The sequence below is a fragment of the Strix aluco genome, chromosome 4, assembly GCF_031877795.1.
Source record: "Strix aluco isolate bStrAlu1 chromosome 4, bStrAlu1.hap1, whole genome shotgun sequence".
NCBI lineage: Eukaryota > Metazoa > Chordata > Aves > Strigiformes > Strigidae > Strix > Strix aluco.
In genome coordinates, this window is record NC_133934.1 from 115945087 (window position 1) to 115971837 (window position 26751).

General features: G+C 39.8%; 1 protein-coding gene across 3 annotated transcripts; it reads left to right on the forward strand.

Moving 5' to 3' along the window:
- Positions 1–985: 985 nt before the first annotated feature.
- Positions 986–25970, forward strand: BDKRB2 (bradykinin receptor B2). Of its 3 annotated transcripts, XM_074821589.1 has the most exons (3): positions 996–1055; positions 5375–5515; positions 23018–25970. In XM_074821589.1, exons 2-3 carry the CDS (start codon positions 5485–5487, stop codon positions 24163–24165), a joined length of 1179 nt encoding a protein of 392 aa, XP_074677690.1. In that variant the 5' UTR covers positions 996–1055; positions 5375–5484; the 3' UTR covers positions 24166–25970. The 3 variants fall into 3 exon arrangements, with proteins under 3 accessions (XP_074677692.1, XP_074677690.1, XP_074677691.1); XM_074821591.1 differs by lacking the exon at positions 5375–5515 and having other exon boundaries at positions 986–1055; XM_074821590.1 differs by lacking the exons at positions 996–1055; positions 5375–5515 and adding an exon at positions 17231–17286.
- Positions 25971–26751: the final 781 nt, after the last annotated feature.

Below are 26751 nucleotides of genomic sequence, written 5' to 3' on the forward strand. Positions count from 1 at the left end.
ATCCTGGTTTCAGCCAGGATAGAGCTAACTTTCCTTGGGTTGAGAGCGAGCACAGCTAGAGGGCTGGGTCCGGTCGATCATTGGAGTATTTCATACCATGTGATGTCACGCTCAGTGTATAGCGTCAGGCGGACGCGGGCTCTCTCTGGCACGTGCGGTTTTTGGTTTTCCAGTGCGGTCGGTGTGCTGCTGTGGGTGGGGGCAGCGGTCACCGTGCTCTGCATTTTACTGCTGCATTTTACCCATTTTTTTGGACTCACTATTGTTCCTGTTGTTTTCTTGTTATAATTAGTAACTTTCTTTCTTTTTATTCAACCTACAAAGTTTCTTCTTTTTGTCCTTCTCCTATTTCACCGGGGAGGGGGGAGGTGAATGGCTGCCCACGTGGCGACTGGCTGCCAGCTGAGTTCAAACCTCAACAATAAGCTTGAAGAAACCCTAGTCCAATTTAAAGTCTTTAAGTGGTATTTGGATTCTGTATTAATTCTCAGCAGACCAAGTAGCCAGAGACTTCTGCTGAGGAAGAGCAGTGTCTTCCAGAAACATAAACAGTTAATTTCTTCCCATGGAAAGAGAAGTATGTTAGATTGTAAATGACATATTTGATCTTCTCTGTTTTATAGTTCCAAGTCCTCCTGAAAGCTGACTTGTTTAGCTCTGCATTCACCATCCCCCAGAATCAGGATGAGATTTGTATGTGTGTGTGCATATGTGCGCACACACAATTCTGGATGTTGTTGTGCAAACACATGACTGTTTTATACACATACTGTGGCACAGCACTGTTTTAGCTGTTTTTATGTTGTTTACCACCCATATTCAAGTATCAGCAGCCTCATACTGGATACATTAGATAAGCATTGCTTTTAAAATATAGTATGGGAGAAAATCCAGGAATATGATGTCATCAACGGAGGGATGAGTCTGTTCTGTTCAGGGAGGGGCAGAAAACCAGAAGTTAGACTCATTCACACAACAGAAGGAGCTTGGCTGTTCCCGGAGTCGTGTTGCACTTCACCCATTTGTACCTGCTCAGTGGTGAATTTGCAGTCAAGGTATGTGTTTCCACTTCTCTCTAATACAAAAAGCTCTCATTATTTAAATTCAGTATGGTTTGTTGCTTCTTGAAAACCACTTCTTGAATTCTTAATATGTTTCTGGTTCAGTGACAAAAGACCTGATGACCTGATGTTGTTAGTGTTCCAGGAACAAAGAGGAGAAAATTAATTATTGCTAATGTGGTTTTGTAACTTGTTAGGTTTTGCAGAGCTGTAGTATTTATAAAAAAATGCTTTATTTCCAAGTACCCAGCATATCAAAGGCACAAGGCTTTTCACCTGCCACAGGTACTATATAGTGTATGGGCTGCTGAAGGGTAAGGATTTCTTCTCTCTGGAAGACATTTCGTGTCTCTGATCACACCATGGGCACACGTTCTTTCATCTCACCAAAAAAAAAAAAAAAAGAAAAAAAAAAAGAAAACCCAGAAAGTGCAAGCAGCTAACTTTGTTTTCAGCTGAGAAATTGCCTACAAAATAGTGGGGAGAAACCAGAGGCTTTTTCTGTATTTTCTGGACATACTGATTGTTTTCTCTCTGGTTATTATTTTGATTGTAAACTTTGTGGGACAGGAAGTGTGTGTGTGTGTGTACCTCACACTGCTAACCTGGCTCGTCGGCGGTGATTGAATGGCAAAGACTAAACCTTTAAAGGTTTTTCATATGTGATGAAGAAGAAAGTTTTGGATGACCTTTAAGCAACACTATCAATTTCTCTCTAATGTCTGTATCCAAATAAAAAAATGCAGTAGGATCATGATTTATAAGATGTTGATACAAAGAAAAACTTAGAAGTGGGATTGTAATTAGGTTCCTATAACAAAAAGACAAAAGGTTGAAAAATATGCTATACTTTTAGCTATTCATTTTCCATTACTCAGTATCCTAAGCAGCCGTCTTAGCGTAATAATAACAAAATAACTATAAAGCCAAAAGAGTTCAAATAGTTTGTCATTAGAATCCTTGTTTTAATACACTCTATGTAATCTTACAGATTCTGTCTCCTAAGATAAGAGAATACTTTTATCTTGAACAGCTGTACATATTTTCTTAAAGAATCTAGAAGACAGCTAGGAAAAAAAAATATTTTTACATCAGAGTCTCTAAGATAGAAGTATCAGGATATTGAGTAATATCAGTCATATGATTTTTATCTTGTCTGCTGTTCTCTGAGAATCTGCAATTGTTAAGAAACAAATGAAGAGAAGCATCTTTACACTTCAGAATCATTCATAGACTTTCAAATATATTTGTCTTGTTTTCAGTGCGAATAGTGAAAACTAAAAGAGAAGCGATAAATGTACCCAAGTTAATAAAGACTTTGTAATAGACAGAGCAGAGACACCTCCAGAAAATCTTTGTCAGGTTTTCCACTGGGCCCCATACATGCTAGAACAAGATTAACTGAGTTACTCAAAGTCACCTGAACATTTTGTACCGACAATCCAACAAAAAAACTGCGTTTCCTACTGAGTTAGAGCTTCCTGAAATAAGGATCTCATAATTGCACCGGAACACAGCTTTTTAAAATTCTCATAGCTATGTAATATTTGAAGTCTTTTCTGCAACAGAAAACAGGAGGAATTTAAGAGAATTTTAGCACTATAAAGACCTTAAAACCCACTGCTTAAGAATAGTCAGTGTTTGGTAGTCTGTTTTTCATGGAAAGAAGGGGGTAAACAGCTCTTAGAAACCCAAATCCCACTGTTTTCAAAGTCACAGTAGGAAAAAAAATTCATATTACAAGTTGAGGAAAACTCATCAGAGAATAGAGCTTTGCTTTCAAAACAAATTCCCTCCCAGCAGTCAAGTCAACAGCAAAAGTACACCTGAACTCATTAGCAATGCTAATCAATATAAAGTAAAAAAACCCTGAAAATAAATGCCATTTAGCTAAAACCTCCACTTTTCATTTGAAGTAACGTAAGCCAGCCTTGTTCTATTGTCACTCATGTTTTTTTAAAACTCTCTCTCTGTACTCCATACATCTGAGTTTCCCCTACCTTATCTAACAGTTTATCTTCCTTCCTTCTTGCATTTAGCATACTTCATGTATTGAGCTGAAAAGTTATGCCTCTGGATTATGCTTCTTTACAGAGCTGTAAAGAAACACGGTGCGTTAAAGTAGAGAGAAAAGCTCTCCTTAGCCATTCCTCTATAACCGGAGTAACTCTGGGTGAATGGGTAGCTACTAAAGAATCACACCCTATGGTACAGTCTTTGGGTGCTGACTCACAAACCCAGCGGTTGGCAGGCAAATGGGTGGACCAGCTTCTCCCCTCAGCTGGGTGCCTCTGACCAGGGATGGAGGGAGGAGAGGGCATCCCTGTACTGTAACAGCCCTGCGGTAGGTAAGCTCAACCACAATGGGAAAGCAGAGGGTAAGAGCACCACAGCAACACTTTAAATTTGGACTTCGCAGGCTGCTGTCTTCACACAGACTTTACCACAGTGGTGACACCTCATTTACTTAAAAGTAATGCTAGTGCACTGGGACTGAGGGACCCTGGTCACGGTCCAACACCCAACTAAAGAGTTAAATATTGGAGAACGGGCACAAATGGGCTACATGCCAGAAAAACAAGAAGAGCAAAGCTGTTTGCTGAAAGCATGCTATCTTCAGTCTGATGATAAGCAAGTCCAAAGCGTTCAGACAAGCTGCTACATCAAACTTCAACAAAATGTTTCAGGACTCTTGATGTTCCCTGAAGGGGTCGATTTGACTTACTTTTGCTGCTGTGCTATATTTACCTTCCCTACGTGTTAACTTCTGAACCCAATTTAGCAAATTTGGGATGGTTTTTGTGATCACTGCAAACAAATCTGATCATCCAGGTTTGCAGATCTGTTAGTGCTGAGCTTTGCACACTAAGGTATGCCAGAGTGGTGATAGTGTTGCAAAGGCAGACTTCAGACTAGGCTGACTTGTAGAGAATGGAGTTGTCAAAATGCAGAAATCCATTTCTGCCATGTTATCTGAGATTACAGGTAAACTCCACAAAAAAAGAGAGTGAACTATGGTTAGATATTGACAGGATATATACAGGTATGCCCAGATACAGAAGTGGCCATAGTTGTTTTTCCTCCTGCAGTGTTCCTGCTTGGACAAAAGGGAGTATGCTGCAGGTATTTTCTTTGGGATCCGCACGCTTGTGTCTCTGGAGGTGCTCTGGTCCTTTGTCATGGCTATATGATTCTATATGCTCCTATGATCCTATCTGCTGACTGACTGAAGGGCTGCTGCTCTGAAGTGTCATGGGGTACAAAAGAAGCACAGCAGGTTCCCCTCCAGAAGGGTGATGTGAGTTCTCTGCCCACACACATGGAGCAAAGCAATAATCCAAGCCACTTTCCTCATGTGAAGGGTAAACTGCCTGCAGATAGCGGGCACGCCAGTAAACTGGAACTGTTTTATCAGGTCCACTGAGCATTTTTACAAAAAGCAACTGAAGCCTTCATAATTCAAAGGTGGGACCTGATCCTTAAACAAGTAGGAAGACAGAAATATTGCAGTATATGTGACTAGGTTTTAGCTCAGATCTGCACGTACCCTCTCATCTCCTTCTCCAGAAGTCTTTCCCTGTAGCAAGTTATATTCTACATTCTCTGTATTATATTTGGCTTCTGCTTAGATTATAAACTCTTTGAGGCAAAGCCTGTCCCTGTGCTTGCACAAATTTTGCACATTATCACCAAAGCCTCTGGTCATCAGTATAACACAGACTGTATGGCAATATCTGCAGAGCTGTGCTCTGGGTCCTACCTGCTAGACAGGGGCAAACAGCACACCAAGCAACCAACCAGATGAGGGACAGAAGAAGTGACACAATTAACCATACAGGCTAGATCCTCAGCTGGATTGAATGCTCACAGTGCCATCCACATCAGCAGAGTAATGACAGTTTATAGTAGATGAGGTCTTACAGATCAGTTAGCAGAGATGAGTGATTTGCTTACTAGTAACCTGCTTACCAAACATGATAGCATAGTCACATCCTTTTTCTGGCTTGTTGTTCCAGAGAGAAAGGTCTGTGAAAGGCTTGTTTTCCTAGCTGTAAAATCAGGAGACAAGAAAGAAACCTATGCAGTGTATATTCCCTTAAGTATCACAACAGGTAAACTTTGCTGTGGGACACAAAATACACTCCAAGCCAAATTTTAGCTGTTGTAACTGTACAGCTTAAGCTTAATGCTGAACTTCATCCAATTAATCTTACAACCAGTCTAATGTCATCAGGTTATTTATTATAATGGTCTCATCTCAGTCTGTGATATCTGAGCTCAAGGATGCATTTCTTATTTCTTTATTTCTTTAGACTGAGTCATCTAAATCAAACCCTCCAGACACTGTGTTTGTACTCTGGAGAGCCCTCCTACATGCTCCTCATGCAGCATCCTGCTTCACCTGTTCAAGACCAGCTCACTGATGGCTGTTCTCCTTGGCATCACCCAGAAAGGTTTGCTGTGCCTGGTCCTTCCAGGGCTGGGCACTGGAAACACACAAACCACTTTCTCCCAGAGTAAACAGTAAAACAGCAGGCAAATGGTTTGTGGCACTAAAGGTGGCCAGGACATGTTTGCTTCTGGAAGTTCTATCTCCTCTCTCTATATACACACATAAACATATATATAGACACACACATATATGCACCTATATAGACAAACAGATAGAGATGTATTAGCATCTTGTCAGAGAAGTACAAGATACGTTCCTCTGCATAATCCATGCAGCCCTGTCCTACCCATTACTAGGGGACAATCCTACAAGGAGACTACACCACTTTCTTCCTCGTTCCCAGATTTTTACTTTGTACAAAACAATCAAGAAATATTTTCATCAGACATTTCTGATGTGTCCGTCTATTAGGGTCAAGACTGTTGTGGTTGTTTATTTCTTCTCCTTTGCTTGGGCAAGGATCTTTTTCTTTCTTCTAGTTAATGACAAAATTTCCAAGTCGTGAGGATTTGGGACTATCCCTCATGGGCAGATAAACGAGCAAAAGCAGTTATCTTCTCACAAGCCTTCATTTGCTGTAGAGATTTACAGTAAGTAATAAAGGCAGATAATGAAGAAGATGGACTAGCCGTTTGCAAGAACAAGGACACTGGTTGAAAACTTAAGAGCTTTCTCAATAGCTCTACTCTTTTTTTTTTCCTCTGTGAGTTGCAAGTTCATTTTCAAAGTGATACTATTCCAACTGAGTTGAAGTAGTCATAATGAATCAGATGTGAATGCAATTCATGAATGGCTGGGATATTGTTCACAGAAGTTTTAATTTATAACATACGTATTTTTTTAAAAACAGCATGTACAGGCATGTTGTGTAAGACAACTGTGTGCTCTCACCTTCTGCTTACATCATTCCTCTGAGAAATAAAAGGGACATTTCCCAGAAGTAAAAGGAAGTAGAAGTAACAAAGTGGAGTCAGTTTTGTGTAGGTGTTTCCTTCAGTGTTTTGGAAACATTTATCTTTTTTTGAAATGTAAGAAGACAGCAACAGATGTAGTCTACAAATTGGCATTGGAATCATGATTACAGTTCATAAATGTATAGTATGAGACATCTGGAATTTCATTCTGCTACACTTTGCATCATGTATCACTGTAGATGGGTTTACTGTATAAGTAGTTTCCACTGCACGTTTGTGTCTGTTTTTATAAAAGGGTTAAATGGAACATACTAGTAAGGTTTGACTTAGGATAAATAGAGTCTGGTCAAATAACTTTAAAAAATCAAATAAAAGTTTGACTTTAAATACAAGAATCAAACAATTTCAAATTTTGGACTATTTTGAAGCTAGGTAAAATAAGGATCCAAACTGTGTCTGTATCTAGGTTTTATAATATTTTAAATGAAAATCCCAGATAAAACTCTTATAACTTTGGTATATACCTGACTCAGGAATCCTTATTCATTATTTGTTCTAGAACCCTTTTCCTTCTTGGGAAATTAAACCCCTCTTTCTCCCTTCTTTCTATTTTTCCATCCTTCCTTCCTCCCCAGCAGCAGCATTTCTCCTCTGTTCTTTTCCAGGACTCAGATCTGTGCATTTCCTCTTCACTTGTTCCTGCCCTGACATCCTGCCACGAGCCTTTGCTGCCTGCTGCAGAAAACTGTCACATGCAATTCTATGCAGTGCTTTATGTTCTACAGCAGTTGCAGAAGTGATGGTACACAAGTTCAATGGTGACATGATTAACTTACATCAGAACATTTTTCAAAATTAACAAAGCTGGCCAGAAGACAAAATTTCTGTTTCACAGAAAAATTGGGAAGAGCAGAAGGAAGAAGTGAAATTCCCATCTAGAATGAAGGAATCTTGACAGTATTTTTAACAAAAGCAAGAAACCAAAACACAGAACACCAACACACAGAGGAGAAATCTGCCTGGGAATGGGTAGAACAGATTGGAGATTTTGAATGAGGCATCCTCCTTCTTAAGCGAGTGCCTGGGGAATGAGATGTAGTGAGTTGGGCTCTTTCATTCTCTCTTTTTTGGAGCTGCTCCACTTTGTAAAGATAATAAAGTGTTTGGTTGGCCAGACAGAGCAAGAGTGAATCTGGGTCTCCTGCTAAGCTGTCAGCAGTCAGTATGTCTCCTCTTTTGTTCAAGATCAGAAAAGACATCTTTAAAATATTTTCTGTAAAATTCCCCAAATCTTTCATGAAAAATCTTTCTTTTAAAATCACTTTTTCCAGAAACTTTCTGCTTTGATAGTCATTTTAATATGAAGAAAAATTACCCTCCTCCAACTTTTCACAAAATATTTCCTACATAGCTGTAGTAATACGTGAATGTGAAGTACAAGAAAGTGTGACCCATTAACTGTTACCACTGTGCAGACAGTAAAAGGTCTCCGATCTTGTGTCAGTCTCCAGAGCCACCCTGTGACAACCCAACACCATGTGACTGCTCAATCTTTGAAGGATATTTGATTTTTGTGAGCTGTGGCATATACAAAGGGAATCTGTCTCTCTAAATTCTCACCATGTTTTTTTTGTCAGCTCTGACGTTCTGGAAAGAGCAGATAGACGTAACTTCTTGATGAACACCAGTGGTCTTAATCACCAAATCCCTATCAGCACGTATTTGAATACTTAGTTCTTCCAATAGAAATATGGTGTATTCCCACTTAAGATTGTCATCATTAGAGTTCCCCTGGGTTTTCAGCAGAAAAACAGACTACTTCTGGATGTATATCCAGTTTTTATCTGCTGTGATTATAAAGGTAATTGCAATACAGTCTGAATTACACTATAGTTACTCACACACACCATTTCCAGTATGTGCATCTGGTTTTGAGCTTTCCTCTTCTGTGGTGAGGATATCATGATATCTGAAAACTGACCTCCTTCCAATTGCAAATGCTTTGTGTACTGGCTAAGTCAGGAGCAGATACATGAAAATAATATGAAATTACTGTCCCAGCTGCTCAAGCAACAGCGTAGCAGGACATGTTTGACCTAGGAAGGGCAAGGCAAAATGGCTTTCTGAAGTTTATCATTTAAGAAGTGAAGCACATTCCAGAGTAGACGTCTTGAGAAGGAATTCAACAGTGCTTGCACTGCCACATTCTGCTTTTAGGATTTCTTAAAAGAGTATGAAATTTAAAAAACAAAATAACAAACCACCGATTCTTTTAGTAAAGACAACATGCCATTTAGACAATTAGCATCATGGCCTGTTTGTACTGATTTCCATGACACAAATCAGTGATGCTGGGGATCATTCACTGGGATGGTCCATGAGAAAAGCTTTTCAGGAGGTTGAAATCTGAGTTTATAGTTTAATGTAGACTTCAGAATATGTCTACAGCTGTTGTCAGGGGTTCTAAATTAAATTGACACCATCTTAAGAAGCCCATCTGGTAGGGGTGCTAACTTGAACAACCTGCATAAATATCATCTCCTCTGAGTTCTACCCGCTTGAAATTAAAGGTGTCATTTCACTTGAACATTATATAGTTAATCATACTTCTTAGCCTGTTCTGTTGTCAGAGACCAACATGCTGTTTGAAAACTGCACCATTACTCAGTGAAGCCGTCCATGTATCCCTTTGATGGAAGGCATTAAGAGAACACAAGGCGTTATCACTAACTTATAGAGTGGACAGGTTCTGCCGGCAATGCCCTCTGCACTAAGGACTTTTCTGGTTGCACAGAGCCATTGGTGTGTGTTTCAGCAACAGAAAAAGTAGTAGTGACTGAAACTTTTCCAGTTGCTGGTGGGGGATGACTTTGTAGTTGCAGTTCAGAACATCTTTTATGTTTTTGAAAAATGCAACAGAGATTATATCAACTCAATTTAGTCAATTTAATCAAGAGTAAAATAAGCAGTTACCTCTATGATAAGAAATGAGGAAAGAAACAACTGAAATAGCTATTAGACTTTGGGACAGCAACCAGTCAGCCACCCATACTATGGGCTTCCAGTCTTTGCTATTGGAGACAGTTGGGCTTTTGTCAAAGGCTGTACTTGTCAAAGCCAGTGGTGAAAATGTGCAGGAAATGCTGCATTACTGCAAATACCCTTGGCAAGAGTGTAAACATGAGAGCGATTGGAGGCACTGGAGATGGCAGATCTCTGCCATTTTTCTAAATGTCTGCTACAGTGTTCTCAAGGTGCTAGAAGTAAAGTGATTTCAGGGCACAGAGCCAGTTCATCTGAAAGTCAAATCTCTCCATTAAGTATTTAATGCACAGAGGGAGCAATACTGGCAAATACTATTTGGCCATTAGACCTTCACATTTTGCCTAGTCATGAGAACTTAGAGCTGCTACCCAGGGAAAAGAGAAGTATTTCAATTGCTAAGAGAAAGGCATGGCTAAACTGAGCTGAAGAGGTCTGGTAGGAGTAATGCAAAAAACAGCAAGAGCTTTAGAGGACATCCACGTGCATATCAGTGTGCAAGCCTTAAGTGGAGCTTTGTGTACTGCTGAACAGCTCTTCTGTGCCTCTACTACATCAAGGTGAATAAAGGAGCATCAGTTACTACATCTTCTTGGGGAACGGAAGTGCTTCAGTTTTTTCCTCTTATTATTCCACCTCTGTTGCTCTATTAATATTGTCCAGTGCTATCTGCAAGATACTCCCATTGTTCTCTGTAATGAAGATATCAAGCAATTTATGTCGCTGACACTTCATCTGTGCTCTCCTATCTTTCATACTGAGATCAACCCTGTAACTACTTCATTAGTTGAACCCCAAGACCAGTTCTGAGAACCTACCCTAGGAGCAGTTCCTCCAGCCCACCTCTCAAAAACTGTCATCAGCCAGTTGAAAATTCACTTATTTCTTTTCCAGTTTAGCTGTTTTCGGCATGGTACTTGCAGCAGTTTTGATCTGTCTGGTTTTCAGGAAAGGTTGTTTTCTAAAGCAGGAAATTCGTACTTTAACAAAGAAATATAATCTAGCTGCGCAAGCTACTCTTGATAAAATCATTTTATTACTTTATCACTAGATACAGGTTACCTTAGCTATTCACTAGGCTCAAGGTATTGTCTGCTACTTGATAGACACATTGTAGTGTTTGATACCATCAGACCTGCCATTTCACGTGACATCAGACTCCTGCAATAGATATTAAATTGGTCTCACAACATTAGTGCGTTAAGCTCTTTGAATTTTGCAGTGGTGATGGGGTACAGCAATCCCTTGTCTACAACAGAGAATTCCTGTGGTGCCTCCAGTGCTCAGGGGAGGGGATACTACCTCCTTTGACCCTAATCCAGCCTGGTAAATCTACATGTCATACCATAAAACTCAGGAAGTGACAGTCTCTCATTTGTTCTCATAGTTCTGTTAAACTGTGTGAGCTGTGATCATTCAGCTTTGTAGGCAGACACCATGAGTGCAGGAAGGTTAAGGGACATGCAAGATTTCAGCCCTGGGACAAGGTTTAGGCTTTCCCAGCAGTCACTGCACCCACCAGGGCACCCTGTGTGGTTCCTGGTGCCAAAGCATGTTACTCTCACTCCAAGCAGTGCTTTTGCTTCTTTTCTGCCAGTAAAATGTGCAGTTGGGCTTGCTCCCATCCATCACCATTTGAAACACAGTGCAACAGGGAAATGTTATCAAGCTAGAAGGTGAAACAGCTAGAAACAGGAATAAATTATATTAATAAACGATCATCTTCTCAGCAACAGATTCAATGTTGAGTGCAAACTTTGCAAAGATGAAAAATGTGAGCAAAACAATATCTGATCATTGCCCCTGCTGGTAGGAGGCCTTTCAGATAACGGTAGAAACTGGTGAGCTTTGTGAGTCTAAGCAAATAAGACCAAGCTTTGGATTTATTTCACACATACTACAAACCAAGTGTAATCTTCTTTATTTCTACCTAGCAATAATCAGGGCCCTAGGTAGCTCTGTCTCCATCAGGCACATTTCCCATCCCCTTCACCTGTGTGACTTGCAAATTTGCAAGAGCCCCTGAACTACATCTGTCATTTTCATCTCTCCATTTTCCTCAGCATCTCCTTTCTGCATCTTTGAGAAAGGGAGCCACTCAGACTGAAAGCTAGGCTGAGTGGGAATCTTAAACCAGTGCATTTAGAGATGTGTTCTACCCTGGCATTATCTGAAATGCCTGCTCAGTGAAGTAGCAACATTCCTGCTTATGTTTTTGCTGTAAACTAGTGCTTGCCCTCAAAGGCACCGAAGAACTTGAGAAAAGGAAGGGAAAAGCTTGATGCCACTTGCAAAGTTTGACCCTCTATCCCTTACCTTACCAAGAATGAAATGTAAAACATCATTTTGGACCAAATATGAAGATAAAAAAAAAAACACCTCAGTAAATCAGAACAGCTTAAACATTCTCAGAAGTGTTTGAACAGCAGAATTGATGTGTGTGCTGGGAGGAGGAGAAAGTGATCTCTGTTTTCGGAGGAGTTTGGTAGTTTTTGAATTCATCTTTCTCTGCTCGTAAACTACAATGGTAAAAGTTGCTGAACAAGTACAGGAAGTTTACTGTGTTTACTGATCCATGCTGTACAAAAGGGAAGGGAAAAGCTGCACAGCATTAACATAATAGAAATCTCCAGGAAAACAAAACATTAAACCAGTTATTCAGGTCTAAATTTAACTTAGGGAATTGTTGCTGTGAGCACCTCACTATGTACAGGTCTTGTATGTATCAAATTTTCAATTTTTGATGGCCCCACAGTTACAGACCTCATTTAGTTTTATTGCCAAACTCTTTCAAATATTAGCAGAAGGTTTATTGTGAAAAAACAGCTGAGGGATTTACCCTGATACTTCATTCCTTTATCCAAACTGTACCTTGCTTCAAAACAACTCTAGAACAGTATTCAAGGGATTTGTCATTTTCTATTATTTATTTGTTTATACCCTTCCCTTTTTAATTTAATGAAGCTTTGATGCAGTCTTACTCTGCAAGAGGAATGTTCTCACCCAGTGTATCACCAACAGCAATGCTTTTCTGGATGTTTACTGAAATCCAGGATCTATGAAAGGTTTCCCTACAAGAGGAGTTACACAGCTCCAAAGAGCAGCTAAGTGAGCTAACACATGCAACAAAACCGCAACTACATCTTCAGGGCACTTGGTTTTAAGAAGTGCCCAGTAAGCATGCCCAAGCTCTCCTAGCCCTTGTGCTCACCACTGACTGAGAGTAAATCATATAGCCTCATAACATCTCATCTGAGAAATTTTCAAAGGAAAAAGATTTCTGAGACTGAATCCACTCACATTTGTAACTTACTCTCAGTAAAATTACTGCAAAGAATACAATAATACATGGCATTTATAAATATTGCAATAGGAATGATAGATAATCAGAACTGTATGACATTACATTCTGACTAGATGGGTGTTTTCTCTCCTCCATACTTCAGAGAAGGAAGAGGAAATATTTCTACAAGAAAATTGATTAATTTAAAAAGTTATTTCTTGCTGAATATTTCTAGCTCATGTTGCCTTTGAGATAGTTACGAAAGGCTAAAATATGGATAGGCTTTAAGTCAACTTTGAGGAATACAGAGTTCTCAGGAATAAGGAAGGTGTTATGAACATGCAGATATTTAAAAAGTCAGAAAGTCAGCAAAGATTAGTATATGGAGGCAGGTTTGTTTTTCCCCCCCTGTTATTTTTTATATAGATAATACCTTTTGTCAGAAGAAACACAAAACAGTAAAACCAAAAGCCTTTGCCTCTAACTCATCTGCTTTAGCTGTTGACAAGGTGCCACAGAGCTTTACACAGCTTTCCTATTCTCCCAAAAGACAAGCAGGAGTTTTCCTTAAAAACAGCCCTAAGCCAAGGTCCAATACTTTGAGCACTACAGCAGACTCATATTAATTTCAAATATAAACGCAAGCCGCCTTTATTCTATTTTTCAAATACTTAAAAATCAGAAACTTATATTTTAACCGTTTCTTCTGGAAGAAACCAGCAGCTTCTCTTTTTGAGCTCTTAAAACTGGACTTTTTTAAAAAGATTAATTCCCAGGAGACTCTTTTCCTTATCTTCCTTTGCTATAATTATGCATTTCATTTACAGTTATAATGCTCTATTTTATAGTACCTATAATGCTCTATTAAGCCCAAAGGTTTGCTAGTTTCACAGTGGAGTTATGCCCCACACCCTCTAATCTTAGTGCTAACATCAAGGGGCAAAGGAGGCCCTGCAGGGTCTGCAGGTGCTTCAGAAACTCCAGGGTATCTTGCTTGTCTCCAGAAGACCTCTCAGAGGTACTGTATCATATACCAACTCCATGAAGGCATCCCAGACAGCCTGCACTTTCCAAAACACCCATTTTCAAGCACCTGAATTGCCTCCCAAACCTGGCTGCTGCTCTCCCTCAAGATCACAGAATTTTTTAATCTCCTTTATACACATTGAATACAGTCCCTCAGGTTTTCTGTTGAAAAGAGAGGCAAAACTCTCCATTGCTCTGCCAGACCAAGTTGTCAACAAATGTAGATTTCTATTTTAATTTCCTGTGCATCCCTCCAGCTTCACTGTTTTAATGTCTATGCTTAAGTCTTCCAGGTGTCTCTCTCTGGGCTTTTCTTTCTTTTCTAGCCACCTAAAGAAATAACTGAAGCAACATAAAGATTAGAAAGGTAAACGGAACAGTACGTACATATTGAAACATGGCTCCAACAGCCCAGTGTGTCACATGGCAGCCTAGATGCAGAAGACTAACTCGGCACGTTTTAGTTGCCAACGTTGGCCTCTCAACATCCAGCTGCGCAGGCTCTGCTGTCCTGGCACTCAGGCTGCCTTCTGCCCCCTGCTGAAAACCCCTATGAACACAGAAAACCTTTTCTCTGGTTCCTTCTGTGATTTGGATGTGGCAATTTTGTGTCCCAATCTTTAAAAAAAGACTTTAGCAAATGCCAATTCCCACGGTGCTTTCAAAAAAATGTCCATGGCTTCCTAAGGAACCCCCTGAGTGAGGACGCTCCAGTGAGCTAGGGCACTTGCTGCTGAGATTCATCTTTTGTTTGTTGGCCTTAATCCAACTGGAGGTTTCAATTATTAGCACAAGAAGCACAAATTGAGGAATTTAGGATAATCCAGGTTAGAGGGGACCTTGGAAGGTCTCTAGTCCAACCTGTTGCTCAAAGCTGGGTCAGCTATGAAGTCAGACCATGCTACTCTGGGCTTTATCCAGCTGGGTCTTTAAAACTTCTGAGGCTGACAAGGTTGAAATTGAATGATTTAGTGACTGAAGAAACTTGAAAATCCTGTTGTTTTGATCCTGGAACAGCCTCTAATGTTAAAAATAATTCTTGGTTCAGGTTCAATAGAATTATTGTACTAAAACTGCTCTTTCAGAATGGCAGGAACATCAAGCTTTGGTGACATTTGCAACACTTTGGAGGGAATTTTTAGTAGAAGAGTTTCTGAAATGTTGATGACATCAAGCAGAGGTCAAATATGGACTATGACTCAAACACCATCACCAAATCTGGACTAAATCAAAACAGTGTTCATGATGAGATTGGCCCTTTTCCATATACAAAAATCCTGTGTTCAGTAATTCTCTCCAAACTGGTTCATATTTTCCTCCTCCTAGCAGCTCTCGCAGCAGTCCAGCCGTTCTGTTCTTCTCCATGTCAGTTATAATTATTTACACATAGATAATACCTTTTGTTAGAAGTATCACAGTTACTGAATGGTTTATATAAAAAGCATTGAAAAACAACATCCCAAGTTATTTGGGGATAAAAAGTGGGATTTTTTAGGAAAAGTATAACACTGGAGAGTCTAAGTGAGCATGTTCAGTATTTCCACTTAGAAAAAAAAATGTTATGCAAAGTGCTTCATTGCACTTGATTAGGCTTGTGCCCTCTCCACACCTTTCTTTAGTTGATTGCAATAGGCAGTATTGGGATTGAGTGGCTTCACCTCCTACCCAGAGGGGAAAGTTAATAACCTCTTCTCATGTTAGACTCATTGTTACTAATATAACTAATTTAACAGAACTTTTTTTTTTTTTCCACTTTTCCTAACATAATTGACGTAAATGCCCTTAATACTAACTGCAGAGCAATGACTGTCCTTCCATGGTGTGCTTCAAGTTTGCACGCCAAAGGGTGTCTAAAAATTTCACCTTTGAGAAGTAGCTCCACTGTATCTTTTCTTTACTGCCTTAATTTTCTGACAAATTAGGGAGTTGATTTCTGTTAAAAATAACTTTTTCTTTTGCAAAGTTATTTTTGTCCAAGTCAGGTTCCTCAATCTGGTTCAACATGAAGCCTCATGAACTGCAAGGGCAGCTGTAGGGTGGGAAGGAACAATGAACAGGAAATGTTTAAGCTAACATTGACAGAAAATATGTCCACTGATCTAGAACCTCAAATGTGCTAAAGCCCATTAGAGAGTCATTACACAAAGATTGGAAATTAAAAAATAAAGTCATGGAGTCAGTAAAAGCAGAATATTTTAGGAATGTTTCTGACACTTCCTCTATCTCTCAAAAATAACAAATGTCTGCTCAGTAAAACAGAATTAAAAGGATGTTCTGAGTAACTTTCAGAGCACATTTCAGAAATGCCACAAGAGCCACACAATGTTACCTTTTGATATTCAGTCAAAGTACAAATCAAACCCCTTCTAAAGCCAAAGAGAGCAATCCCACTGGGCTTGGATTAGATGGGAACAAGAGACTCAGTACACTGGGGATAGATGACAAGGATGCTTTTTTGCAGTAGTAAAGGTTGAAAGCAGAGCTGTTTGAAATAGAAGGTTTGAAAATAATCCTTACAGAGAAGGTATAGAATTTATAAGGAGGATGTCTTGCCTGTATTTTTGTTGATACTAAATTCCAAAAATAAGAGTTCATCACAGAAGATGGCCTCAATCTTCCAGCACACCTTTGGGTTCTTGCTGAGCAGTGCCTCTGCTTATGCTGTCCCATCACACATGCTTCAGACCTGTTAGACCTGTAGGTGTGAAGCTAAAGGAGAAAATGTGCATTGAGATTGTTTTGTTATAACCTCTTACTAAATAAACCCCCTCCTTTTCCTTGCAAACAGACATTGTCCTGGAACCAAGTCCTCCAAAGCTGTTACAATGAATCCTACCTCTCCTCGGCTAGCAAATACTGTCAGATGGTCACAAATGAGGCAGTTTAGGGGAAGTTCTACAGCCTCTTAACAACTTACTGAGTCAATCAGGTTTACACTCCAAGCTCCTGAGAAAGCAGAAGCAGTGCTTATATAGAGTCAGCAGGACACAGGCTTCCTTGTGTGCACTGCACTGCAGAGGACCACCCTTACCTACGGCAGCTTTTAAACTCCAGCTATTTCTCATTTCAGTTAAGCAGATCTCTCAGGGAGATGCCATTTTTCTTCTTGCGGCTCTGACAGCTCCTCTGTTGCATCTATTGGAGCTTTAACACCAGTGTGAAGAAGCAAGGCTGCCAGACTCATAGGCACCACTGGGGGACACTTGGCTGCCCAAGGTGGGCTCAGAGATGGTCAGGAGGACAAACCCACACAAACAATACATAACATCAAAGCAGGCTTGGCTCTGCACAGGAACAGAGATTTAGAGTAGAGGCTGTGGCAGGCCTTGGGTGTTTTGCTATTTCTTTCTGTAGCTGACCTGTCTTCTCAAAAAACACCATGTCAGAAGTGGGCCAGTCCCCCTCTCAGTATGCAGCCACTCACTCAAAACCATGTTTGTCCTTGCAGCTTTTCCACTCCTGTGTGCCATCAACAGCCAGCTGTATATGAAGCTGTATGTATGTATGGTAAGCCAGCTGTATGTATCTGAAAACATTTTTCGTTGCTGGTAGCACTCAAAACAAAGCAGGTAATTATAAAATACTGTTAAGGGTGCTACAGACTGGGTGTCATACCTATCCTTCACTCCCTTGTTAAAAAATCACTGAAATAAATGGAAAACTAAGCTGCTCTCTAGACAACCTTCATCATGAGTGATCACATATCACAGAAATCCCTCATTTGGAGTAGAAGGCTAATAGAGCCTTGGGTCTGCTCTGTCCTTTGTCCTTGCAGATTAATCTATACAGGTTAATATCACGACTGTATACCTATACTTTTTAATATTCCACTATTTGCTCCAGCAAACCACATTATAGGGGTTAACATCATAATCCTGAACATTTATCTGTTATAGGCTACACCTCTTGTCCCTGAGGACTACATTAGTAAAGTTAATATTATGACAATCTCAGTATATAGCAATTATGAATTTCACACCTTGTTTCTGCAAAATGCGTAACCAGCGAAGTCACAACAGCTTTAATATATGCATTACAAAGTCCCTGCCTTGCTCCCATAGAGTAGATTACTGGAGTTAACATTGCAATAATCTGAATACTTACTACACATTTCAGGTCTTGGCCTTGCAAAACACATAACCAAGGCCATCATAGCAGTTTAAGTTATCCACTATATTTTAGCATACAAGCAAATGTTTGACATAGTACAAGCAAAGATTAATACCACTAGTGGAGGTACTAATAGATTCATGAGTCCAGTAGCTGTAGGGCTTCATCCAGATCCAAAACAGGTTGTGAAAAATGTTCACCTAATGAAGCATGGTCATTTCCCTCTTTGGGGAGTAAAGCAATGCACCAAATGGCTTAGCTGTCCTGGAGCTTGCTCACATCCAGTAGTAGCATTAAGTGATCTCTGACTTTTTTTTCCCTGCCCTTCCATTCCTTAGCTCACAGCTCTTGACCCTTAAAGGGCTTTTTGTCCCACTTCATCATATCCTGCTTCTTTTCTTTCAAGAATATCCATAGGCCCCAGCATGTACAGCTGTAGCAGGGAGACTTTCCCTTCACACGTGACACCTCAACTCTAGGTGTTATCCTTGGTTTGCTGACAATCTCACACCTGTCTCCTGGCATGCTTCCCCCAGTACAGTACATACAGGTCAGTCCTTGACCAGCAGGACATCCCACCAGGTTACCAGGCAATACCAAAGTGCTTTACTGACTGTCCCCAGCCCTCAGAGCTTTCAGGCCATGGCAGTGGTGACCACCACCTTTTTGGGGTCCCTCTCCACTTGCCTGTAAAGACAATCCAACAGCACAGCAACTACAGTTGGTTAACCCCTTCTTCCCAGGCCCGCTGCAAGGGTTCTTCATTTGCAGCATTGACAGGATCCGGCCATTGCTCAACACATCCCTGCATCAACTGACCCCAAAGCCCTCCTCCCTTGGTCAGGGCAGTGTCTACAAGAGACACAGGACTGGCTGCCACCAGCACTGGGAAGGTCACGACTGCCTCCCACACAGGGCACCCTGCAATCCCCCACTATCAAAACCTTGTAATTTGTGCCCAATGCTATTAGCAAAAAATATTCTCGAACAACATGAGACGATGACTGACAATGTTTTTAGTGACTGCCAAGGAGGAGATAACTAACAGTAGAAGGTGAACTCCAGAAGGGACAAATTCAACCCCCACAGGAGTCCGTCATAATAAGTAATGATAGATTGCTTCAGCTGGACAGTGTTTCAATGAAAACCATCAGATAAAATCTTTTTGAGAGTCCCAGCTGAGACATTAGGCCTGTCCTGCATTGCACAGAAAGTGTTTGTAGAGTGTGTGAAGGGGTCGCATTTATTTTCACTGAGCTCTGATAAGCAAATGACAAATCATTTCCTTTTCTAAATTGTGGCTGTGTCAATCATAATTTATTCAGTAAGCACATACTCTAAATGAGTTTCCTGTGCTATAGAGAATAGCACCAAGCACAGCATCTTAATAGGGTTTGTAAATTGTTCATTAGCACATTTTACCTTGTTCACTCCCACATTTCTACCAGTGCTTTATGGAAAGGCTTGAGCTAACGACAAGGAGGCAGGTTGCCAGAATCCCCATGTTATGGACTTGGTCACATCCTAACTAGGACCTGCACACTGTTACTAGACCACAGTAATATGATATAATGAATTTATTTTAAAGTGTTCTAGGGCTTTCCCTTCTCAAAAAAATAATCTAAAAGAGATTACTTGTAGGAAAATTACCATATATCAGTAGGCAGTTTTTGAGCTGCTATTTGCTGCAAATGAATTCCTGTTTATTGTTTTTCTATTAGTAATATAATGAGGGAAAAGCATAGAAATTGCCGACATAGTCCTTATGCCCACTCTCTGAATTACTAATGAACATTGTATTAAATATGTGCACACATCCAAACTCAAAGCATAAAATAGTGCACCTACAATTCTTTCTGCTGGTTCACAGCTCACTGCCGGCAGAAGAAACAGCTTCTGCTAATTGCATCGCCCAACAGAACTTCATGACTTTTGTTGATCATCCATTAGTATTTCGATTCCTATGTGTTTTTACAGTGTAAACTGCCAGCAGACACAGAAAGGGAGACTTGAAACTGCTGTCTGCAATTTGCTAGTGGCATCTCTCACAGCCACGAAAGTTGGGCTTTGAGATATTTAAGTGCTTATGAATACCAGCACCTTGATGCCAGGCTTTGCTATAGGGAGATTAATTAGAGAAAATTATGGCTATCATCTGAGGTATTATTTAAGAACTCAGAACATCAAAGATATCAAAAACATCTGGACAAAAATGAGTTGCAGTTAATAGGGGATACAGGAGGTAATATAAAATGTTTCTAGAAATATATCAAAAGTAAATGGTTAGTGGAGGAAAGTCGAGACCTGTTACCAAAAGGAAAAGGGAACCAGTAACTCAGAGAATGATGAAAAGTTCAATGACGACTCTGTGTTAGTCCTCTCAGCAATGAAGATTATGATCTGATATTTAAGATGATTGCTTTGAACAATTGGATTTATGTGAATTGGGAAAGAACAAATTAAAGAATATGTGGAGTTATGCAAAGTGGCAAGATCGTATATAACCCACCCTGGCATGGTTCAGGAATTAGGAGAGGAAATCTTTGCTATCAGTTTTTATGTCTGAAACCAAAGTAGAATGGGGATATTTCAGAAGCCCAGAGGGGGCAAAACACAATAATACCTGTCTTTAAAAGACACAAGTAGCAGGACCCGGGGATTTACAAACCTGTCATTCTCATTTAAATACCTGGAAATCATGACAGCAAAATATTAAATAATCAGTGTATCCACATATGTAGGGTAATAGAGAATAACCAAGTAACAAGGAACTGCCAATATAAACTTGTCAAAAATAAAGTTGTGTCAGACTAATCCAATCTGGTCTAATAGATAAAGCAGAAGCAATAGATCAAGCATATCTGGGTATCAGTGAGGCTTTTGGTATTGTCCTATATTCCATTGTGCTGAAATATGAACCAATAAAGTCACAGAAAAATGCACTATAGGTGCAGGTGCTCTGCTATGCCTGGAAGGGCTCAAACAAAAACAAGATTTCTAACCAAAACATTTACAACCTACAGTAGTTGCTTGCACCTGGAAGGTGAAAAGAGGACATAAATCAGAATATTGGCAATGTTGCATAGCATGCACTGCAAATGGTGTTTGCTTTCAGTATAGAAGAAAAATACCCATATCCACTAGACCTAAAAGCTCCAGATGATAACCAGTGTCACCAAAAGCATAAGTCACTGGGTGAGTGTCTACAACATGTAATGTTGTGTAATAAAGAGGCTCCACCAACCCATTCTTCAGATGCTGGTTGAAAACAATAGAATACAGATGTCTCAAGACTGAGGTGATTCTAACAATGATAAGGTCAATGAAGAGACAGGATAAAGGATGTAGATATGTTACTGCAGTTACATGTGTGCTTGAAAACTTGAGGTTTTGGCAGGATGAACGTAGCAGAATTTATGTCATTACCCTGTTTGTGCAAATACTTTCCTTTGCTTGAGTTATGAAATGTGCATTGCTGACATTTTGGTTTGTACTCATTAATCCAATTTAGGTTGCCTTGTCTTTCAAGGTTCTCAGTTCCACTTGCCTGTTTTATTCAGTTCACCTGTCCTGCCTGACACCCCTGTTATAAATTTTACAGTATAGAGAGAGCCTCCTCTGTGACTGCCTTTACTGAACTACTAAAATGTGATCTTCATCTTTGCTTTTGGTTCTCAAGCACTACAGTGCTTCATTAAGTACACAAAATACGACCACCATTTTTCAGTAATTCTGCATCCAACAGCCAAATGTCTATATGCATATTGAGCACTGACACTTATCAGCCAACAGATCCAGTAACCAGAGCACGAATGAGAACCCAATCCTTTCAGGAATTACAAATGTGTCCCCTTTTTACTGCCAAGTTACCAGCCGAATCAGACAAATGTCTTAAAAATACATCTGAAAAGCTTCCAATCAAACCGTAATATAAACAATGGTATTTTAAAGACCTGGAAAAAGACAAACAGCATTTCTGTCACTCAGTCCAGAGAATTATACATACAGATCTGCGAAGCCAGTCTTGCATTTGAATAGTATCTCAGAATTAATTATCCGAGAGCACAACAATAAAAACCACAGTTAACATTTTAACAGTACTGAGTGGATGCTGCACACTCAACTTCTCTTTGGTTTTAGTAAAATTTAAGCGCATATCTGACATTTATGCCCGTAAATAGCTCCCTGTAAGACTTCAAGCTGTTCTGACCTGTGGAATATTCGCAGTACAGCACCTGGTTTTCAGACTGTGCTCTTGCACCCAAATTGGCTCGTTGCAGCCTGGCTGCAGGCAGGTTCTGGCTTACATGATGGCCACCATCTTTGCCAAACTGCCAACCCACTCATTGCAGACAATACTATTCAAATCAAGTTCCCTCACAAAGGTTGTACCATTTATCTCTTCTGTGACTTGTTTTCAGAAAGAGATTGTAACACAGAGACAGAAATACACAGGTGATTTCAGTGAGAAGTTGAGAAAGGCACACTGCTTGCAAACACTGATCCTTGTTCCTGCAGCTTTCTTAGTGCAAGCTAGAACTGCAAACTAAATGTCTGTTGTGACAGTCATAATATTTTGGAAAAAATATGGTGTTGTATGGGGAGGAAGCACCATTGTATTACACCCAATTCTTGCTTTACAGGAGAGGGTGTAAACTATTGAGGGACATACCACAGAATTAACAGCTTAACAATGAACAACACAAGACTCACAAGGTACATCTGTCCTTTAGGAGACTATGGCTATCGATACACAAAGATAAGAGAAAGTAACAATGAACCTCCTCAAAGAATTAAAAAAGACTTGCTGCAGCTTGGTTCTAGTGAATACAGGCTGGTAAATGTTCTCTTCAGTTAACCTGTTGGTTACAATATCTGCTGTTGCTTTATCCCCTCTGTTTCACCCACTTAAAATTGGTCCATGTAGTCCATAGTGTTTTAGTCTGTGAAACTCTCTGCAAGCATGCAGGGTGTCTACAAGAAAGCAACCTAGAGAATTGTAAGCCTGTTCAAAGCCATCCTTTTTAGGACAGTACGAAAAGCAGACCCAGTTTTTCTTATTGCATCTTTTGCAGCAATGAGCTAAATGTAACAATTTCATGTCATCTTTTTCTTTTTCTCTGCACAGAAATGGTTTCCATCAAAACTGACAATGTTACACAACTTTACAATACCATGGCCACCCAGGAGATCACAGTCAGTCCGGCAAATTTCCGCAATAATTCAGGAGTGCATCAGCTGAATCAATATGAATGTATTAATTCAGATGTATGGAAATGGCTACACGATTTTCAGCCTGGATTTCTCTGGTTTATATTTATTCTGGGAGCCATAGAAAATTCCTTTGTCCTCATTGTCCTGTGTTTCCACAAGAGTCGCTGCACAGTGGCCGAAATTTACCTAGCAAACATGGCATTTGCTGACCTACTGTTAGTCTGTGCTTTACCTTTCTGGGCCATTAATATTTCTAATAAGTTTCAATGGCCTTTCGGCCTGTTCCTCTGTAAAGCTGTCAACATAATGAGTAACACAAACTTTTATTCTAGCATTTATTTCCTGACACTAGTGAGCATCGACCGCTATCTGGCCTTGGTGAAAACCATGTCTCTTGGACGAATGCGACGAACTGTCTGTGCCAAATGGAATAGCTTTGTAGTCTGGGTGTGTGCCTTGCTCATATGTTCACCTACAATGATGTTCCGAAATTTACAGTATTACGAAGAATACAACATCACAGCCTGTGCTCTTATTTACCCAGCCAGCTATTGGGAGCCTGTAAACAACTGCTTGCTGAATATTGTGGGTTTTGTGATCCCACTCTGTGTAATTACCTACTGCACTGTGCAAATCATCAAAACCTTACGAAGTAGTGAGCTACAAAAAATGAAGTTAGTCCAGACAGAGAGGAGAGCCACCATGTTGGTCCTTGCTGTGCTCTTGCTGTTCATCATTTGCTGGCTTCCGTTCCAGATCAGTACACTCATCGACACAATCCATTATCTTGCACCCACTCTCAAATGTCTGGAAGAAATCAATGACATAGGGACCCAGGTAGCTACGTACTGTGCCTTTAGCAACAGCTGCCTGAACCCAGTCCTGTACGTAATTGTTGGGAAGCACTTCCAGAAGAAGGCTGTGGAATTCTACAAGGACTTGTTCCCAAAGAGGTGCAGAAAATCACAGTCTGTTCAGATGGAAAACTCCTTGGACACTTTAAGAACTTCCATTTCAAGTGAATACCCAAGGAAAAAGTCTGTTTTCCCATTACCACGATAGAAAAATTTTTCATTACAGGAAAAAAGCCTTCTAACATATCAGCCTCCCCTAATATCCATCTGCTACTGGTCCACAGAATAACATGTGGTAGTACTCACCATTTGTGGGAAACCAGTGGTTTGATCTTAATGGAAACTCCATACAGAGACCTGCTTCTAATGTTATTGGACGTTTTTCATGATTGAATCCTACTTTGTAGCATACTTACATTTTAATGGCTGAATAATATTTCATGCATGTATCATTTGAAATGTTTGCATTTCTAAGATGTACCTACATGTACATGCGGTTCTCTGAATAGAGCCCCAGTATAGATGCTATTGTCAGAATTGTGCAACTACTTACGGTACCCATACAGTTTGTTAGACTAGATTTTGCATAGGAGGGGCTTGTATTTGAGTAAGTTCTGGTAAATTAATCCTGTAGGACTATTATTATTCAAATGGATTTTTAGGTGTGGCCATCTTCTGGGCTTTTACTTTCTCTGAACAGTCATCCAAAACTATTTTGATTGTTTGATAGACAAGCTGTGCCTTTTGCAATTGCTCTGCCCCTGTTAGTTGCAGGTTTACATCAGCTTGCAGGTATGAAAAGTGTTTCAAAAAAGGTAAAGCAGTAGCAGAAGGAGGGGTGCAGCCAGCTGCATGAAGTTGAGTTTTCTTTGTAGCAGGAGATTCTTTACCCCTTCTGCGTGGTGGTAAAAGCATTCACTTACTCATTTTGAGTGAGCAAATGTTACTTAAATTCATACCTGTACTTCAGCTCAGAGACTTAGTTTTTAATATTCACAAAGCATAATTAATATTCATAGTGTTATTTAATGAAAACATAAAAACTCAGCACAACTGGTATAATCTCACAAGTAGAAGAAACTGGGAAAATGAAGGAAAGCATCACCTAACTGCCTTAGAAATCTAACTGAAACTAATAGGAGTCTTGAAAGTTCAGAGTATTCAAGAATGGTCTTTTCAGACTATAATAATCCCTACATTTTATTTGTAGAGTTAATCTGAATGATTTTAATACAAGATAGCTTCTCCCCAATTGGACTGGATTTATGATCTAAATTGAGTTTACACAGAAGATAAACTCATAGTGTACTGAATTGTCAGTATGCACTGTTACCTCTAGGAACCTTGATCAAAAACTGAGTTGGAGATGATCTAAAATCTTCTGAAACTAACAGAGCCTTTGCTCTTTTCAAAGCACTTAAGGTTACAGCCTTAAAACCACCAAGGGAAATGGAGTTTGGTGAATAAGTAAACACAGACTGCAATTGCATGGTCTTTATTCATCAGAGCTTGAATGGAGCAATAAAGTTCCATTTAAGATAGGAAATTTGTATTAAACCTTCAAATAATTAAACCCAAAAATGCTCTAGAAGTGTGCGGGTGTGCTGTAAAAAACTATGGGATTTAGATCCCTGTAGATGATTTATAGACAATTTCTGTAGGTTTTCTTTAATAATTCAGTATAACCCCATGTTATAAATACTTCTGTTGTTCATTGTTTGTATTGTCCAGGACACCTATGATGAAACACTGTAAGGCTTTCTGTTATCTCCAGTGTTATCAATACTGTCTCATTCACAAGCATGCTGTTCATGCAAACATTAAATAAAAGGAACTTCATACAGAGGTTATTGAGGAAATGGAAGAGATTTTTGAGTATTTGGTACTGAGAAGTAAAATATAAAAATGTTATTATATTAATATGACATTAATTTAAATCATGTAAATATATAGACACATTATTTTGTTACGCAGTAAGCATGTACAACAGAAAATAAACTACTTTAAGAATGAGATTTGCAGTCATTTTCTTCTCTAGCCGGTATCCTATTACTGAGGAATAACTTGTCAGAAGTGCAACTGTTGCAGGTACTTTCTTTCACTTCCCATTGTACCAAAGGAAAATGAGCTGAAACCACCAAATTTTAGCTACTTTCAAAGCTTTGGGTCAGCTTTCTTTTCAGTGCCCATTTCTGAGAAGTGCTGACCACCTTCAGTCCTTTTGGAAGTTAAAATCTGAACTAAGGCAGCTAAGGATACTGAAACCTTTTCAGTAGCTTTTCTCTGGCTGCTGGTAGCTCAAGGTCCCATGAAACAGCAGATACTACTTTTCTTTGTGAGGGCCTGGGGTACACAAGAGCCTCCAGGGGCTGTTTGCAGGATGGGCCCTCTGACTAAAGCCTTTAGTCTTCTCTCAAAGCACACAGACGCTAGCAACAATGGAAAGCCCCCGCAGCAGCCTCTGCAGACCACAGAATGCACAGTGTCAGCTCACAGACTGTTTAATTCATGTTCTTGCTCACTTTCCAGTGTGATCACACATTGTGCAATATTTGCATGTACCGTTATGCAGTAACAAAAAAACCCTAGAAATAAAGTGCAATGTCCAAGCTACACCTTACCTACTGGCAGTTTACAGTCACATTCAGATGCTCGGCTCTGTCCTGTTCTCACAGAAACAGGGCAAAATATAAGAGGGGTCTTGGTAAAATGAAGGCAGACTTTGTCCTGAGGATCTCAGAGCTGGAGATGTCAAACTGTAATCACATTTTTATTCCTCTTTATCCTGTCCCCC